The sequence below is a fragment of the Conger conger genome, chromosome 12, assembly GCF_963514075.1.
Source record: "Conger conger chromosome 12, fConCon1.1, whole genome shotgun sequence".
NCBI classification, from domain to species: domain Eukaryota; kingdom Metazoa; phylum Chordata; class Actinopteri; order Anguilliformes; family Congridae; genus Conger; species Conger conger.
The window spans coordinates 5,720,184-5,739,199 of NC_083771.1; the positions used below are offsets into that span (position 1 = coordinate 5,720,184).

Here is a 19,016-nt window from a genome sequence, read left to right on the forward strand (position 1 = left end):
AACCAATCTTAGTGCGTTGCATGTTTTGTCCCCTGTTGCTTTCTGTAGTTCTGTTTTCTCATTCTCATTCATGAGCCATTCACCTCACCTGAAACCTGTTACCTGATTTCCCCATTCCCCACAGCAGTTAATCGTTGTCACCTCATTGTCTGTTTACATAATCCTGCTCTTTTGTTCAGTTTGTTTGTTACGTGATATCACCAGTGTCATTATAACTACCTGACCGTGTTTCGACCCGCTCTCTGTACCCCGTTTCTTGATTCTTTGTTTTCTCCCTGTTTGGATTTTACTGTTTATGACTCTGGACCTACCTCTGTTCTTGCAATTCTTGGATATTCCTCTATACCGTTGCCATGATTGGACTGCCCCTCTGTTATCAAACAGACTTTCTCTGAAACCCTTGTTTGCTGGTGATTGACCCTTGCCTGTTTTACCTGTGAAGCGGATTAAATATCTGTTCGGCTTAAACTCTGGTTGTGATTGGTTCTTCTGTCCTGGTGTCTGACAGGGAACTCCACAGAGCGTGCAAGTGGAGTGGATGGCCCCGGATCGGTGTGTGTGTGTGAGACAGGGAGATTGGTGTGTGTGTGTGTGAGACAGAGAGATGTGTGTGTGTGAGACAGAGAGATGTGTGTGTGTGAGACAGAGAGATTGGTGTGTGTGTGAGACAGAGAGAGAGACAACGGTCTGCCCTAAGTGTGACCTGACTTTCTGTGCATCAGTGCGCATGAATACAGTATGAGTGTTTAGTGCATGTCCGAGAGGGTTTCCACTGCTCAATCACTCTCTCTGCTCCAGAAATGTCACCTTCTTTCAGCTCAGAGAAAGCTCAGTCTGAGTTTCACTCTCAACTCTGTAGTTCTGGCATCATACCTTGCACTGCCAGTCGAACCACTTTCCTTCCCTGGCAAAGGTGTTATTGTCCTGTCCACAGTTACAAAAACACAGGCAACAATCTGAAAGCATTATGTTTCATTATCAATCAATTTTGAGCTATGTGGATGCAAGTCACTGACAATCCAGTGCAATTCTGAGAAATTCCCAAATATGTAATTATTCCTTGTTATCCTTGTAAAATATCATCCCTGTTACATTTATTGTTTGTTTTCTGAATTCTGTTTCAAACTGCAGAGTAGGCAGAGTAGAAGAGTATCTACACAAAAAAGGATGCATTAGTGATATCACTGACTGAGAAAAATAGGTCTCACCTGGGAAAATATGAGCTAATCAGATGTGCAAAATATATAAATAGAAAACTACAATGTCGAACAGCCACCAAAATAAATGATGTTCAGCAAATGACTTACCAAAACACAAGAAAGCAATACATAGTTCACTGTACCATAACTTTTTATATGCAATGTTATATATTACAGGCGTGCTTGTAATGCTGACGATAATACATAACTGAATGGACATAATGCGTAATCACGCTAAAACCTTTCTATATTACCGACACCCACTGCATTTCTGATATGTGGGTTTCAACCTATTATTCCATAATTCATAGTTCAGAGAGGCACTCCTGGATCCACTGTCCTCGCTTCCTCCTGAATACGTCCCGAGGGGCCGCAGAACGTAAATTGGGTCACACACACTCACAGGCCTCTCCGCCCGTGTGTTTGTGTTTATGAGTGTACATCGGAAGTCTCCTCCATTATGAATGAGGAAGTGCCAGGGGAGGGGAGAGCAGTAAAGCACAGGCTTCATCCTCCGGACTTCACTCCTGCCAAATCCAGCACAACTGCAGACCATAATGTAGCTAATGCAAGAGACTAACACGCACTGCAAGTGCGAGCAATCCCAAGTTGATATCGTTGCATGATCACGTAATTGCACTGCGCTGATTAGTTCAGCACTAGGTTTGCGATGGAGAAAAAAAGTGGCACTGGTGTCGCATGTTTTGCTGATAATGTGCTGTAAATACAGGAGACCCGTACGTTACCTTAAACTATAGACTAAATCATATAGGCCTGTGTCATGGACAATCGAAGAGTAACTGCGACGAATATTGAGCCTAAGGGAAAAAAACTATATACGGTTAACCCTTGCAATTCTGCACTTGTCATTTACGTTTAGCCTCTCAATGCGAATGCAACAACTTTATGCTATATTTGTCGCAAACGCCTTGCATGTTAGCTGCGATTATAGTTATTGTCTCAAGATAGTTTTATCAAAGCATAATTCCCTTGCAATCGAACGGACACACTTTTAAACGTCGTTTAGAGACTTGTGAAAACAGTTTAGCTTCCAAATACAAAGTGGTACTCAAAGAGGAGCTCTGTCTCTTTAAAACAGATACAGCCTACGCCTCGAAAAGCGGCTTGTTCCGGCTTTGCCCCTTTACATCTTTATCCTTGCCCACCACACGAAAGTAGTGCCATATATGCACGATCGTAACAAGTGTGCTTTAGTGGCACAATCTGAAATTGACATTTATTTTACGGAGTTGACATGGTCCCGTAACGCCGCCGAAGCTGTTTCTGCGCCTCTACCCGCGGCGCGCGTCATGTACACGGCCTGAGCGGAGTGATACGAGGCATGGAGCTCCCCAGTTGTCAAACCGAGGGAGTGAACCTGAGCGAAGATGTCGCGTAGCCAGGGAAATTGCGCTGAAATTGACACAAATGACATTTTACATTTGTTGTCATGACATGACGTGACAGCCACCTTTCAAAAGAAAAAAAACTTATTGTTTTGTCGCTTCTGTGAAGTTGCAGCTGATTAAGTATTTTCATTTTTCACCTCCTGGTCGAAAAAAAACGATGGATATTACTCTCTTACCGTGGTGCCTGGGGTAAGTGACTTCAGAGTTGCGAGTTTATTGCAGGTTTTCAAAGTACGACAGTACCGTGATGGGCAGTGATGGGTGCTGCACAATTTTTAGGCGGGACTTACAGTGGTTATGTAACATCGGCAGGGAATAAAAATAATTAATGTACGCCTTATCAATATGAGCGATTATATTTTAAAACAATTTTGTTTTCCAATTCCGTTGCAAAGCAACAGCGAGTGCACGGAGTTGCAATTATATTCTGCGCCCTGTCTTCCGTCAAGTGACCGCGATTTCGCCAGAAATTTCCTGAAAACAGAGATGCATTTGCACCCTAAAGACTACCTATCTGGAACAGTGCGGGGAAATCTATCTTGGATCGTTTATAATATGTTGGGCGCCTGTTTATGTTTCCAGGTAGCAGCGGAGTGAGCAAAGCAGCAGTCTCTAGTAAGTTATTGTGGCATCGTTCAGGTGTTCGCCTCCTACATTGAATCGGTATTTTGAGTGGATAATAATTAAACCGAGCATTCATATTTTCAGTAGCAAAACCTTATTTAACCACGAAGTGAGAAACTAAGTTGTATAATGATGTTGACACGCTCAGCTAAGAATTAATTTAATGTTCCTTATTTCCGTGCACAGTTGCCTAATTTCACTTTCATATTCTGCCTGCCACTTTCTGTGACGATGTAGGTGTGCCAAATATTTTGTTTTTGCTTTTGTCCGGTGCAAGTATGTACACAGAACAAGGAAAGGAGGATCTTAAAAAAGACTCAAAAACATCACATAGAAAGTATGTCGGCCTATTACTTTATTTATTTAGTGCAGTTAAGTTATATAGGCCTATTGTTTATTATTTTGACAATATTATTCACATTACCAATATCTACTGACAAATGTGCATTTTTGACCAGTGAGTGTTACAAGCTGATGCTGATGCACGAATCTGATCCCTTAGTGGCGGTTGTAGTTTTAATTCAGCACTGTGGAGACGTCTAAGCGCGCACACACACCTGTCCTCTCCCATGTGTTACTGTTTTTCGCAAGAGCAGTACATTCACAATTATATTTGAGATATTTGGCATTTGAGCTCTTGTCCGGACCAACTTTCATTTGTAGGCTACACTCTCAGAAATAAAGTGACAGTGGAGGTACAGTTTTGTTCTTCAGGGATCAAATTTCCCAAATGTACCCTGAAAGTACAGTAATGTTTTCTTTGTGTACAAATGAGTGCATTTTTCAAGCAAAAAAGTTCAAATTAATAATAAGCATTTGTACCTTTTTAAGCATTTCTCCTACCTTTATTTCTGAGATTGTACATACAATCCATTCATACAGCTGGAGATGTACTCGAGCAAGTCATTAACTACCTTCCTCAGCAAGTCATTAAGTTACACCGGCAATGCCCCACCTACAACCTTGGATTTGCCCTCGTCAAATTGGGGTTCCACCTTTGTTGTGAAGCAAACAGTACCAGGTATTCTGATGCCAAACAGACCTCTGTAAAGTGCTATGGGAGACGTGAGTGGTGCTGTGGGTCTTAACGGTGTGATGTCCTGAAGGATGTCTTGTACCGTCTATGCCTGAGCTCAGTGATGCAAGAGATTCAAAGCTGTGTGTCTTTATGACCAAAGGAGTTCCCCTGCAGTTTTTTGCTGGTAGAACAGTGGTGAGTTTCCCAAAGCATGTTGTATCTCTTCAAGACATTCCGCAATTTCACGAGTGTTTCCCGAAACGTGTTGCTGCTCAGGTAGGCTACTACCTGAAATTTGTGCTTTTCTCACAACATCCTGGAACTAGTTGTGAAATTCAGAAGTATTGCATGTGTCAGATCCTTTTCAGCCTTCGTACTGATAGAGGACAAATAAATTAGGCTACCTGTAAAACATAACCTAAAACTATGTCCCTTAACCTACCATAATTGTGCGTTTTTCATACATAAGCAGTTTTGCAAAAGTGATCTTATGGTCTTCTGCTTTTTGCAAGTTTCACTTTTGATTAAAAAGGCTCTGTATTGGGTACCCTATTGTCTAATTTCAATTTTGTTCAAGAAAGTGCAATTTGTTTGGACAAACTTCTTAATGTCATTTTGATTCCATATTGTAAACATACCTGACAAGTTAACTGAAGGGAATGTTACCTTCAAGTAACTCTTAAGAGTTACTCTTGAAAGATTCTCCTCACGTCAAGTTTTGGGAAATGCACATGGTCTGTCTTGAAATTGTGCGTTAAGTGTGTTGTGCATTTTCAAGACACATCGCTATCGGGAAACTCACCCCAGATCATTGGCACACTCGTTAATCGAAGAAGAACAATGAAAACAGGTTGAGACCAATGTTCAGTTTAAAGGAAAGATTTTTGCCCCACTAAATAACCACCACTGATGGTGACTTACAAAGATATGATGACATTATATCACAAATTGCATGATTAATGTAATACAGTGACTACTCCATACAGGTTTACCATTTGTTCACCAATTGCCTGTTCCTACGTATGTGTGGTAAAGAGTACAGGGAAAGGCCATTTTACGCCTGTAGGGATGATCATGATTGATGTACCTGGATGCATTGAGGCCAGTTTCATATCCAAGGTCAGGGGTTGGCAACCCTGGTCCCGGAGAGCCGCAGGGTGTGCTGGCTTTCGTCTCCACCTTAAAATAAGCAAGCGACTCAGACCCAAGAAACCAGGTGAGGTGAGTTAACTGTGTAATCAACGGCTTTCATTGATCAATTAATGCCAAGTAACAATGAAAGCCAGCACACCCTGCGGCTCTCCAGGACCAGGGTTGCCGACCCCTGTCCTAGGTGAAGCAGCAGGGAAAATGTGACGCAGAGATTAAGCGCTGCCTTGGATACGAGAGTTGAATAGGAAAAGGTTTGATTTCTGCTTTTACGGTTTTTCTGATTAGTTTCATCTACAAATTCTGCAGTCTGATTGGTTCTCGCAAGTTATATTATTGCATTGAGTTACGTATTTGCTAATGCACCACCAGAATTTTGTACTGCGATCTACTTCCTGCCTCTGTTTGGATGCTCACCAACACAAGGTCATGAAGAAGAGGAAATGGACGATTGATTTTTTCCTTTTTTGGAGAAGCACATCCCTGAAAGGTGGATATAGTCCACATCCAAATTCCAACCTAGCCTGCAGATAGGGAAGCCAGGTTTTCCACATGTCGCTAGGTGACCAAGGTGCTAAGGCCCTGAGGTGTTCATTGTCCCAAGCAAGCTTTGGCCACCCCTAAAGCCTGCCTTCTGCAGGCTCGATGGAGGCAGTGACTCGACCACTACTGATGTGTGACTGGCTGCAGTTGACTCAGACTCGCATGCAGGCGGGGAGCTACAGAAGGACTCGCTGTGTTGAGTGGGCGCGCTCAGTATGCTTCACACTGGCAGTGTGGGAGGGAGTAAGTCTGCGATCAGCATCTGATGCCGGTGTCCTGCTATTTGTTGCATTGAGAGGCAGTCAAGTGTAAATGGGTTCTTTTTGTTCTCACGCTAGCACGGAGCATAGTGGTTAAGGTTCATGACTGGGACCCGCAAGGTTTGTGGTTCAATCCCTGGTGTAGCCACAATAAGATCTGCACAGCTGTTGGGCCCTTAAGCTAGGCCCTTATCCCACATTGCTCCAGGGGGGATTGTCCCCTGCTTAGTCGAATCAACTGTTAGTCACTTTGGATAAAAGCGTCAGCTAAATAACATGTAATGTTACTTAATTTTGTTATGGTTCAGACAGGGAAACTGGTAATTTTTCTTAAGTATTTTCACTGGGGGAAGGGAATGGTGAACACATTGGTTACCTTGGCTCTCTTACAAGTGGAAATATGTTTGGCAGGGTCAGCCGTGAAGAACCTTTTCTCTGCAGTGGTAGCACACATTGTCTTCAGGTTGGGTGACAGTTGAGCTGAGAGTGAGCAATGTTTGAGTGTCTCCCCATGAAAATACGGCCGGTCTCATTCCTGATGTTGTCCAATGCTCTATAAAAGGGATAAGACATGTTTTCCATGTGACCTAGACTAGTATTGCTAGGCCTAATATTAGAACTCAAAACAACAGTTCCTTTCATGTTGTTGCATCACTGCACTGTTCACAGTACACACCCATGGACCACTCAGCTAAATTGGATTCAGTTCCAAAGGTTTTATGTCAATTTTAAGTTTAGTTAAGCCATGTTAGAAAATACTTGGGCAGTTTTCAATGTTGCTGTAATTGTAATGATATGGCATTATAATAATGGGGCTGCTTTGGACTTGAAATTACTTTTTACATTTAAATTTTGTTTTGAAGAGATTGCAGGATATTGGCTGTCAATGTTTGTTTAGTGTTTGTTTAGTGTAGTGTTTTATCATACACTAAATAATTATCAAGTTGGTGATTTTAAGCCTCTGTCTGGTAGTATGTTATAATGTCTGTCAATATATGAATAAATAAATAAATGTATATTATGAATGATATGCTTGTACAACAGTCCCCTGCTGCACTCAAGGACCAGGTTATGGCCTTCTCGCAGAGGTCAAAGTAGTTAAAATAATTTCCTGGATATTCCTGCAGGGCATTTCAAGGAAAAAGTCTTGTGTCGTGGAAGATTTTGATCTTGCACTTAACGGTTGCTCGCATCATTGGTGTTGAGGATCAAAGGCTGAAGTTAAAACAGATATTCTTCACTGTGAGCATGATGTTCTCCTCATCTCTTGAGGGGAGGTAATCTGATAAGATGAGTCCAGGGTGCTGTAGTGGGGATGTACTACTCAATATAGGGTCTGTGGCATGAGTACAAACCCATGGCGGTCTTGCACCCTGCATTCCAGTGGTTAAGTTTCAGACAGGGGAATGTGCTGGGCGACATGAGGGGCTGCCCATCAACACACAATCCTATGCGCACCCCCTCACCCCCACAGTCTTACACAGCATCTGTGCCCATTCATACTAGCCTACATTGGGCTATATTGTGTTATGTGTGCTATAGGCTGAAGTAGCTACTGCAACATTTCCTTTGGAACTAGGGGCAATTTATGCTTATTTCTCACATCTTAATTGTCCTTTGTTTTGAAATTATGAAATACCCAGGACCACCTGTTCATATTTTTTATTAAGTCATGCAAAAAAAAAAAAAAAAGGGGTTTACCTTTTTTGGGGATAATTTGAATTGGTCGTGATTAAACAGCATGTGATTTTGTGAAGTGGACCGTGCCACTTGCCCTTTCACGGTGAGTGCATGGCCGTGTCTCGGCATATGTGGGAGGCTGTTCAGGGGCCTCGCCTACGACTGTCACATGAGAATGAACAAATGCTTCCTGTTGTTTACCAGCCGGAGGTGGCTCCCCGATCTCTCTCGTGTAACAAGAGACGCAATATGAGTGAAGACGTGTGAGTTACAGTTGCTGCATCTGGATTTCAGCGTGTCGCTGACAACTGTTCCCCAACGTTTTATATACGAAAATTCATGCGCAATGTGCACTACATTGTAATGCTGTCAAAGAGGCAAGCACAAGAGGTTGGTTGGTCCAAGATAAATTTACTTGGTCGAGGGTTCCTTTTTTCATAATCGCCTGACGTTATAAAGCGTTAGATACACTGTGTATGTGCTTTCTGAATTTGGACTGCCCGACCCTTAAAAACAGGAAGTGTCAGTTGGTCTTCCACGCGGGTAAATTATTGTGGGTTTTTTTTAAACTTTCTAAACCGTCTACTTTGCGGGAAGCCTCCGTAATATTTAGGGTAATAGCTCCCACGGAAAACACAGTCACATGTGCTCATTTCAATTTTGCAAAGCACTTTCGAGCCCAACTGTTGCGTGAAGCCCGTGGTGATATATTCAGGACGGAGGCATGACGCGCAGGATCAGCACGGAGCTGTCCACGCGGGTGTGGCTGACTAACCTCAGATTCCGGACGGTAGGAATAAACGCTTTTTAAAGATTTAATGCGGTAAAAGTTCGACACTGCCGATGAGTCTACGCTTCATGAACTGAATTAAATTAAAGCGCACGTGTTGATTAACCGTATTTTATTGGCTAAAGGGTATTAGAAATCAATACAATGCAATCTATATCCTGTTAGATATATGCATTGCACATGTGTCTGTTTTACACAAAACTTGAGAAATATATTATGGCTGGTTGCTTTTAAAGAAGGCAAGTTTATTTATATTTTTATATATGATTACACAGAATAAACACATTATCAGTTTATTCAGTTTCATTGTTTGCAAAGCTGTTACAGTTTAGTTAAACGTTATGGTGATAGAGGAATATTTTGTTTTTCATTTCTGCCATGGCCTCAATTATTTTGTCTGTAAAATAAGATTAACGAATCTGAGAGGGTGAAGTGCTGGTGTAAATATATGGCAAAACTATGTTGGTCCTTCCTTATATATGTTTCTTGTATTTCAAATACATCAAAAGTGGAATAATTTTAAAAAATAACATTTTAGTGCCAGTCTTTATTATTCGGACATATATTGCTAAATACATTTCACATATGTATTTTCTTGTCTGTGGGGTTTTGTAATTTCCTTTCAAGGAACCATTTTGGGCCTAGAACAATGCGTGCTGGGCCTGGCTCCTTTGTCTTATGTCAGTCAGTGACTTAAATTATGCAGGAACATGACGAAAAACCAGCCGACACCAGCAGCCGTCCTCACAGATGACCTGTGCTTCATTTGAAATGGATCTGCTAATTTGAACTGTTCATTTTATATCTCATTAATGTAACTGTTGACTTTACATTACAGTTATTTAGCTGACGTTGATTACACTAAGCAGTGGACAATCCCCCTGGAGCAATGCGGGGTTAAGGGCCTTGCTCAAGGGCCCAACCGCTGTATAGATCTTATTGTGGCTACACCTATGCCAGTAGTATACAGGAACTAGAGTCCAGGCTGTTGTTTCTGTATTTGCTGGTTCTCTGTAGCGATCGCTGGTATTGTTAGTGATATTGCGTGTATGGTAAATGACAGGATTTAGTGCAGCTGTCCTCAAAGCAGTCACTGCTCTGCTGGGGACTTGAAGAGTCTGACCTTTGTGATGATTGTTATAAATATCTCTGCAATAAAACTTTTGGGAACATGTGACTATCACTGGCTCTGGGACAGCACGCTCTCTCCCACTCCATCTCCCTCTCTCTCTTGCCCTCTCTCTCTCCCTCTCTCTCCCACTCCCTCTCTCTCCCCCTCTCCCCCTCTCTTCCTCTCCCTCTCTCTCTGGCACTTTCTCACACTCCCTCCCCCTGTCTTCTTCGGTTTCCCTCTCTATATTTATCGTGTGGCTCCCGGCGACGGGCGCAGGGTGTAAATCAGTGTGACGCGTGGTGTAAATCAGGTGGCTGGGAGATGGGACTCCTTCCCTCCCCATGTCAGCAGGGCCTCTGCACTTGGACATTCAGACCAGGGGGCCAGCTCTCCTTTGCAGCTATCAGTTTCACCGATGAATATCACGTGAAACCTATATTTTTGCATGAAAAAACGAATTTCCTATTGGACTCCATTTCATGTTTGACAGTAAATTACAAATATTTCTACCCATATATTCATAATAATTAGTAATTTAGCTGACGCTTTTATCCAAAGCGACTTACAGTTGATTAGACTGAGCAGGAGAGAGTTATGGGCCTTGCAGGGTTAAGGGCCTTGCTGAAGGGGCCAACAGCTGTGCAGATCGTATTGTGGCTACACCGGGATTTGAACCACCAACCTTCTGGATACCAGTCATGTAGTCCAAGGCTATAGGCTGCCCCATATGATGTACTGTAAGATTCAGAGGGATGCAGGGCGTGCTCAGATACGGAGGGGGAGAGAGAGGGTGTGACACGTTCTGGAGCGGGAGGTGCGATGTCAGAGAGAGTGCAGACAGGGTGACACGAGGAAGGCAGCCAGGAGTTAGAGGGGTCAAGGGTAACGTCTGAGCGGGCAGCGGAGCGGTAGGGGGTAGGGGGGCAGTTTTCGGAGGCAAACATCAGCGGAGCTTTAGTGGCTGTTTTACTGTGTGGACGTTAACAGGGTCCAGTTAAAGAGTAATTGCACCCTAGATGCATATTATGTGAGCGGTAAACGTGTTTGTATGCCTACTTTATAGTAGAACATTTTAATCCGTGCCATTATGTAAACATTTATCAAATAATATCATTTTGGCATTAAAAACTGGTAGAAGAGTGTTGTAAGAATGTTTGAAAACATTTTGCATAATTTTTGCACTCTGGCCTCATTGCAATCATGATGTCTGTGTACCCTTTTCATATGGATGTCAATCAAAAATTGTTGACACGCACGAATTTGTCCGTTTACTTTTAACGGCTATTTTTGAAGTCGGAAAGTCAGCTGTTATGGATCAGTACCACAACCACTGCCAGCACCTGATTGGTCAGAGAATACTTTATGCAAATGTTATGGACGCACCTAGTCTACCCACCCCAGAATGCATTTCTTCAAAATTGTGTAGAATGCGGAGCCAGGCTGAAACAGTGAGTGTGATTACATGGTGTCATCACACAGAACCAACCATGGCAACCATGGCACCTCATGAGAGAGGTACTCATACTGTGCACTGCCATTAAAAGCCGTTGTTCAGATCGCCCTGGTGTTGGATGTTCAGACCGACAGGCCCAGGGCTGCTTTCATCCACAGCAAGGAGACATTAGGCACATGAAGGACATTTGCTGGGCTTTCATTCTGTACCAGAATACATTCATTTAATTTTGAACTTGAATGGCAGCGCATAATTTCTCAGTTTCCAGAGGGAATTATATTGAATGAGAATTACAGTCACTGCAAATAGTACTCTCATTCTCCATTTCTAAGAAGTCAGAATAAGAGTATGTTTAACTCTGTTAAGCTATTGTAGACGCCAAGCCATTGACTATAATATAAGCTACTGACGGTTATCAAATTAAAATGTACACATGCTGTCTGGATTCCTGTGAATTCCAATTTGAGTGACGGATTAATGTTTTACTACAGCAGCGCTACTGAACTCCTCGTCCTGTGTGCCGCAGTGTCTGCTGGTATTCGCTTCGACCGTGCGCTACACCACCTGATTTCACGATTCAGCTTAATACAGGTAAAATAATTATAAAATAAGAGCAGGTAAAATGAGCAGGTAAAATAATGAGTGAACCCAGGTGGTGTAGGACCCGGCAGGAGTGAACACCCGCAGGCCCGCAGGGCGTGGAGTTGAGTAGCGCTGTTCTACTGGTTAATGCCAGACTGGTTAATTCCTAACTGTCCTTCTCTGTGCCCTCCCCCCCAGCGGTGTGTGAGGTGCCGCGGCGTGGCGGCATGCGATCCCCCTGAGCCCAGCAGCGCCCCCCGCAGGCCCCAGCATGCCGGTGCAGGCGGCGCAGTGGACAGAGTTCCTGTCCTGCCCCATCTGCTACAATGAGTTTGACGGGAGCGGCCACAAGCCCATCAGCCTGGGCTGCTCCCACACCGTGTGCAAGACCTGCCTCCACAAGCTGCACCGCAAGGCCTGCCCCTTCGACCAGACCGCCATCAGCACCGACATCGACCTGCTGCCCGTCAACTGTGCCCTGCTGCAGCTGGTGGGAGCGCAGGTACGGCCAGGAGCTGGGGCGCTACGCTGTGGTCTTCTTCTTCTCAGGCCTTTAAATTCCCTGTCGATGAAAACCCTCCATCCTCTCCGGTCTCGTGCCCTCCGCTCCAGTTGTTGCCATGCCAGCCCCCATGCCAGGGCTGGCTACGCTGTAGTGTAGGTGCATAAAAGTGTACCCCGAGCCAGTGATATATCATTAATTTGTACCATTTCTGTTTGGAAAATGCAGTCATTTGCACCCGGAGAGAGCATTGCTGTACTTTCAGTGCACATTTTTGGGAAATTTGATCATGGAAGAACAACAATGTTCATCCACTTTCACTTTGAGTGTGTAAGAGCTCAGTACATGTATTAATACACATTACATGACGGTTATTTAGCTGACGCTTTTATCCAAAGCGACTTACAACAGACAGACTAAGCAGGGGCCAATCCCCCCTGGAGCAATGTGGGGTTAGGGGCCTTGCTCAAGGGCCCAACGGCTGCACTGATCTTATCGTGGCTGAGGCTTGAGCCACCAATGTCCCAGGTCCCTGTCAAGCACCTTCGCCACTGTAATGTACATTAATAGCATTTTCACTTCATTAAATGAAAAGAAAAACACAGTAAAATCGACAGTGTTAATGCAACTCTAGCAGAGTAACAGCGGAAAGCACTGGAGGGCGGCTCCACTGGAGGGCGGCTCCACTGGAGGGCGGCACAGTGAAATGTCCGGTGTTCATTCAACTCTAACAGAGTAATGGGTCCAAATGGGAGCGCATCTTCTGTAAGAGTAGAGTTTAACACTGATCATTTAACACTGAGCAGATGCCGGGACGGTGGGTTTGCGGCGAGGCTGAGTTGTGCTGTGTTGTTTACGCGGGCCAGGTGTCGGAGCAGACGGTGACCCTGGGCAGTGTGGTGGAGAGCGAACACTACGAGGCCTCCAGGAGGTCCGTGGAGGAGCTGGCCCTCTACCTGAAGCCGGTCGGCGGTGGAAAAGGTGACGCCCCGCCCCCCCTCCCGCCCCCCCCTCCCGCCCCCCTCCCGCCCTCGCCGCCGGCCTTAACGCACCACTGCGCTCCTCACACTGCCCCACATCTCTAATTCAGCAGCGAGGCGTGTGCGTATCCTGTTTTGCTGTATATTTGATTTGTTGTGGTTTGAGTCAGAGGCGCGGAATCTGCGTCACTGCAGAAAACAACACCCAACAGTGCATCGTGGGAACTCTCTGTAACAATAAGTAAAAAAAAAACTGAAAGCATTCTCACACAGATTCCACCGCCGTAATTTAATCAGGTCTCTTATCATCAGGCAACACTTATTAAACACAGAAACGATGTGAGAACTGAATTCTGCATTACCAGTGGTTATGGAAAGAGCAGTTTCATATGTAGGTGTATATGCAGTGTGGAAAGTTTTTTAAGGGTTAAACTGAATGTCTACTCATCTTGCCCATGCAGGTAACTGTGTTTATACCTTTTTTATGTAGTGCTGTCTTTTTTGTGTTATGCTTTATAAGTGTAATACTGTCAGTGTGTTCATCATTTTTTTCATTTGAAAATGAAACAAAAAACAAGCCAAAAAATATTAACAAATAAATGAAACTCTTTCAGTATATAAGGGTTTGGGAATCTCTTAGGTTCACAGTGAACCCATTTGATGGTAATTGAAATAGAAAATCACCCTTTTAAGACCCACAATACAAACAGGTGGGAGTGAGTGGAACTCGGAGCCCAATTATGTTCTCCTATCAGAGTTTTAAAAGCTGGCCGTCTTGCTGGAGTGAGTGGTTTATTGGTGCTTTTTGCGAGGAACACTCTTTGCATAAGAAGCAGGAATATCAGGTAGACCAGACTGAATGTTCTGTACTACCCAACCTGAAATGATAATTGGAGCTTAGAGCAGTGGACCGTGGACTGGTTTTTGTTGTTCATATTTTGTATAGAGGTGCTCGGAATGACTGCAATTTAGATTTATTGCTTGTTTGTTTGATTTGTGTTTTGTTCTCAACAGGGTGTTCTCTACAGGGTTTGCAGCACACTGTTAACTGCTCATGCACTTTGTGTTCTGGATACGAGCGTCTGCTAAATGCCTGTAATGTAACGTAGACGTTGGTTTTATTGTATCCTCTGTGCCTCTTTATGGGTAGCATAAATGTTTCACAGAACAGAGTATCCTAATACTTTCCTCTACACTTGCTACTTTCTGAAAGAGTCATTCATAATCACTTTGTTAAGGAATTCCCCCAGATCATTTTCCACAGTGACATACAGTAGAAAAAGATTCAGCTATTATGTCATGATGGGGCAATCATAATGCCCATTCCCCTTGTGTTGGGGTGGTACCCTATGGGTACATAAAATTGTACCCCTTGCCATTGGATTCATAATTAATTTGTACCTTTTTTGTTTGTGGAAGGTACTTATGTGTACCCAAAACAACAGTATTGTACCTTTTGGGGTATATTTGGGAAATTTGTTCATTGAAGAACAAAAATGTACCTCCCCTGTACTCCAGGAGTTAATGTTCATGGCTGAACAAGAGATTCTTTGTGAATTGTAGCTTATATGACCTGCTCTGTATGGTCTAATGACCATATGCACTTCTTTGCACGTCTCTTTGGATAATGATTGTCTGTAATGTAATGGTAATTGATGGTAATGTAAAATAATGTAATGGGTGTTGCTGTGGGGGTGAGGGGAGTGTGGACTGACTGTGGGCCTTCTCCAGGTGTGACGGGCCTGGGTGAGAGCGTGACTGTAATGGGTGTTGCTGTGGGGGTGAGGGGAGTGTGGACTGACTGTGGGCCTTCTCCAGGTGTGACGGGCCTGGGTGAGAGTGTGACTGTAATGGGTGTTGCTGTGGGGGTGAGGGGAGTGTGGACTGACTGTGGGCCTTCTCCAGGTGTGACGGGCCTGGGTGAGAGTGTGACTGTAATGGGTGTTGCTGTGGGGGTGAGGGGAGTGTGGACTGACTGTGGGCCTTCTCCAGGTGTGACGGGCCTGGGTGAGAGTGTGACTGTAATGGGTGTTGCTGTGGGGGTAAGGGGAGTGTGGACTGACTGTGGGCCTTCTCCAGGTGTGACGGGCCTGGGTCAGAGTGTGACTGTAATGGGTGTTGCTGTGGGGGTAAGGGGAGTGTGGACTGACTGTGGGCCTTCTCCAGGTGTGACGGGCCTGGGTCAGAGCGTGCTGAGCCGGCCCATGCAGCGGAAGCTGGTGACGCTGGTGAACTGCCAGCTGGTGGAGGAGGAGGGCCGGGTTCGGGCCCTGCGGGCGGGCCGGTCCCTGGGCGAGCGCACGGTCACCGAGCTCATCCTGCAGCACCAGAACCCCCAGCAGCTCTCCGCCAACCTGTGGGCCGCCGTGCGCGCCCGCGGCTGCCAGTTCCTGGGCCCTGGTGAGCTGGAGCACACACACACACACACACACACACACGCAGACAGATACACACACGCACACGCACACGCACATACGCACACACACGCATGCACGCACACACGCACGTACACGCACGCAGACAGATACACACACGCACGCACGCACACACACACACACGCATGCACGCACACACACACGCACATACACGCACGTAGACAGATACACACACATGTGCACACACACACACAGACATATTCACACACATACACATCGGACCACAGAAATGCATGCAAACACACACACGCACAAACATATACACACAATTCTAACAGCATACACAGGGCCGCGCGTGTGTGTGTGCGTATTTGTGTGAGATAGTACATTATGTTGTGCTTGTTTGTGTATGCAGTACGTGTGCTTTGTGCATGTATGTGAGAGTACATTGTGAGAGTGTTCTGCTTGTTAGTGTACACATGTGCTTTGTGCGTTTGCATTATGCGTGTGTGTATGTGTTTATGCACACCCAATGCCTGGGAATAGGCTGCATGCCTCACACCCACTCCTCTGCCTGCCCATCAGGGAGCTGCTCTGTGGCTGTGCTGCCCGTCACGGAGCGGTGTTGTGGCGGTGCTGCCTGTCAGAGCTGTGTTGTGGCTGTGCCTGCTTGTCACATAGCTATGCTGTGGCTGTGCTGCCCGTCACAGAGCTGTCTTGTGGCTGTGCCTGCTTGTCACAGAGCTGTGTTTGGCGGTGCTGCCCGTCACAGAGCTGTCTTGTGGCTGTGCCTGCTTGTCACAGAGCTGTGTTGTGGCTGTGCCTGCTTGTGACATAGCTATGCTGTGGCTGTGTTACTCGTCACGGAGCTGTGTTGTGGCTGTGCTGCCCATCACAGAGCTGTGCTGTGGCTGTGCTGCCCGTCACGGAGCTGTGTTGTGGCTGTGCCTGCTTGTCACGGAGCTGTGTTGTGGCTGTGCTGCTCGTCTCAGAGCTGTGTTGGCGTTGGATCATCTCAGCAGCAGTGAGAGATTCTTTCCACTCGTGCCGCGGCACACAGGTGAAATCAGCTCTTTTTGCCGCCACACAAACACTCTGTCTTGGCGCTGGGCCAGGCTGTTGTGGTTTGATGTATTGGGCCAACCCATTGTATGAGACTGCGTGGATGTACTGAGCTGCCGGCATGATGGTGCTGACTGCGAGCAGCTGCTCTCTCCAGCGCTGTGTGTGGTAATGGCTGTGTGCAGTAATGGCTGTGTGCAGTAATGGGTGTGTGCGGTAATGGGTGTGTGCGGTAATGGGTGTGTGCGGTAATGGTTAAACAAATAAAGGTTAAATAAATAGAAAAGCCAGTAAGCTGCACCACTGTGGTTTCTGTGTGATTACAGTATCATGTGTCCCGTGCTTCTCAGCCATGCAGGAAGATGCCCTGAAACTGGTCCTGTTGGCTCTGGAGGACGGCTCAGCCCTGTCCCGGAAGGTGCTGGTCCTGTTCGTGGTCCAGAAGCTGGAGGCGCGGTTCCCCCAAGCGTCCAAGACCAGCATCGGTCATGTGGTCCAGCTGCTGTACCGGGCCTCCTGTTTCAAGGTGAGGGCTCCCTCAGACTGAGTGATCAGTCAGCTGTTTAGTCCTGCTTACTGGGGATTCACTAATCACCATTCACGATTCTGAAGGGGCTAAACACACAGTACATGCTCATATACAGACACTAAAAAAAGTGTCTTTGAAAGAAATATCATGGGTCAAAAAATATGGCCGCTGCCACCTACACTGTAAAATGTTCAGTGTATATGGTCCTTAATGGACTCACTGCTCCGTTAGAGTTCAATTAACACTGGGCACTTTACTGTATTCTGTGTGTTTATATTGTTCTTCCTGTGGTCACAATCCAAAATGTCTTTGAAAAGAAAATAATTATGCTAGCTGCGACTGTCACATATGTTCTCCATTACAGAATCATACAGCTCAAACAAATTAGGTGGGGGGGGGGGACACATTGACAGGCACATTTCAATTTTTCTAGGGTCGAAATTGAATAGCAAAATTCAGTGCAATAAGGGCGGCACGGATGGTGCAGTGGGTAGCACTGCTGCCTCACAGCAAGGAGGTCCTGGGTTCAAATCCTCGTTGGCCGGGGCCTCTCTGTGCGGAGTTTGCATGTTCTCCCTGTGTCTACGTGGGTTTCCTCCGGGTACTCCGGTTTCCTCCCACAGTCCAAAGACATGCAGGTTAGGCTGATTGGAGAGTCTAAATTGCCCGTAGGTCTGAGTGTGTGAGTGAATGGTGTGTGTGCCCTGCGATGGACTGGCGACCTGTCCAGGGTGTATTCCTGCCTTTCGCCCAATGTATGCTGGGATAGGCTCCAGCCCCCCTGCGACCCTGTTCAGGATAAACGGGTTAAGATAATGAGTGGATGGATGGAGGTGAGTGCAATACAGTTGGTGAAGATTTGTAAGGTGTCTTAATATTTTTATACTCAGCAAAAAAGCCTCTTGCCGGGGAAAGGAATCTGAGCTGATTCACAAAGCATCCTTTCTGTCTGCCCTGGCACATTTTGTACCCAAATAGAATAGTTATTACTCCTGAAGAGCTGCCAGTCCTAGCTTGCGTTGGCAACGCTGGCTTAGAGCTGGGCTTGTGCGTAGAGGCAGTGAGGATTGTTTCACCTTCCCAGTGGACCCAGTGACCTCGTTAATTCAGGTACTATTGCTCCACATCCGTCATATTCCTGTGATGCCACCTCTCAACGACTCAAAACATTAACAGGTGCACCTGTATCTAACCTGGGCCAAGTAAGCAGGAGGGAACCAAAGCTTTGGAATTGAATAAGGATTGTTGGTCAGTTTAATGGGTTGGCAGGATACTGTTCATTGGGCACCATTGCGGAGTTGTTTCTATTGGAGAATCCTGACTCTGTTTGCCTTTGGAAGCTGCTGTTGAGCAGGTGTTCTGTTTGTTTTCATAAAGAGACACATTCTCAGGGGTGGAAGCCATTCAAACTCAGGCGTGGCTTTGTGAGGTTAACTGTCATAAATAGAAGACATAAGGTGGTTTAAAGCAAGAGGAATTGCACTTGTGTACTTATAACACTGAAACCCATGTTAATTGTTCACTAATTTGGTCACTATAAATATGGCTGGCAGGTGAGGAATGCCAGGTATTTCCCAGAATGCACCATTGTGTTATCTAAAGCTGTGTCTGGAATAGTTTGAAGAGTTCAAGGTTGTTTCAGGTAATTGCATATCTCGGAAACAGGGTTCAACTGTAAGGCACGTTTTTTCGGCTGATGAGGTGGTGTAAGGCGGTGGTGATATTACAGGGCCTTTGTCCGGGTCGC

At 45.5% G+C, this 19,016-nt stretch overlaps 1 protein-coding gene across 8 annotated transcripts in view; it reads left to right on the forward strand.

Moving 5' to 3' along the window:
* The first annotated feature begins 2,380 nt into the window (after positions 1-2,380).
* rc3h2 (ring finger and CCCH-type domains 2) overlaps positions 2,381-19,016 on the forward strand; it is a 42,253-nt gene continuing 25,617 nt past the window's right edge. For 4 of the 8 annotated variants that reach the window (XR_009710128.1, XM_061262570.1, XM_061262575.1 and 1 more), the window contains exons 1-5: positions 2,381-2,797; positions 12,020-12,323; positions 13,190-13,304; positions 15,470-15,703; positions 17,091-17,266. Coding sequence is in view for 7 of the 8 variants with exons in the window: in XM_061262570.1 (XP_061118554.1) it covers positions 12,093-12,323; positions 13,190-13,304; positions 15,470-15,703; positions 17,091-17,266 (756 nt within the window). In the remaining variant the exon portion in view is untranslated. Of the gene's footprint in view, positions 2,798-3,132; positions 3,224-7,888; positions 7,986-8,607; positions 8,673-11,733; positions 11,831-12,019; positions 12,324-13,189; positions 13,305-15,469; positions 15,704-17,090; positions 17,267-19,016 lie in introns of those variants that run through there. The other 4 variants (XM_061262573.1, XM_061262572.1, XM_061262574.1 and 1 more) reach the window with 4 other exon arrangements.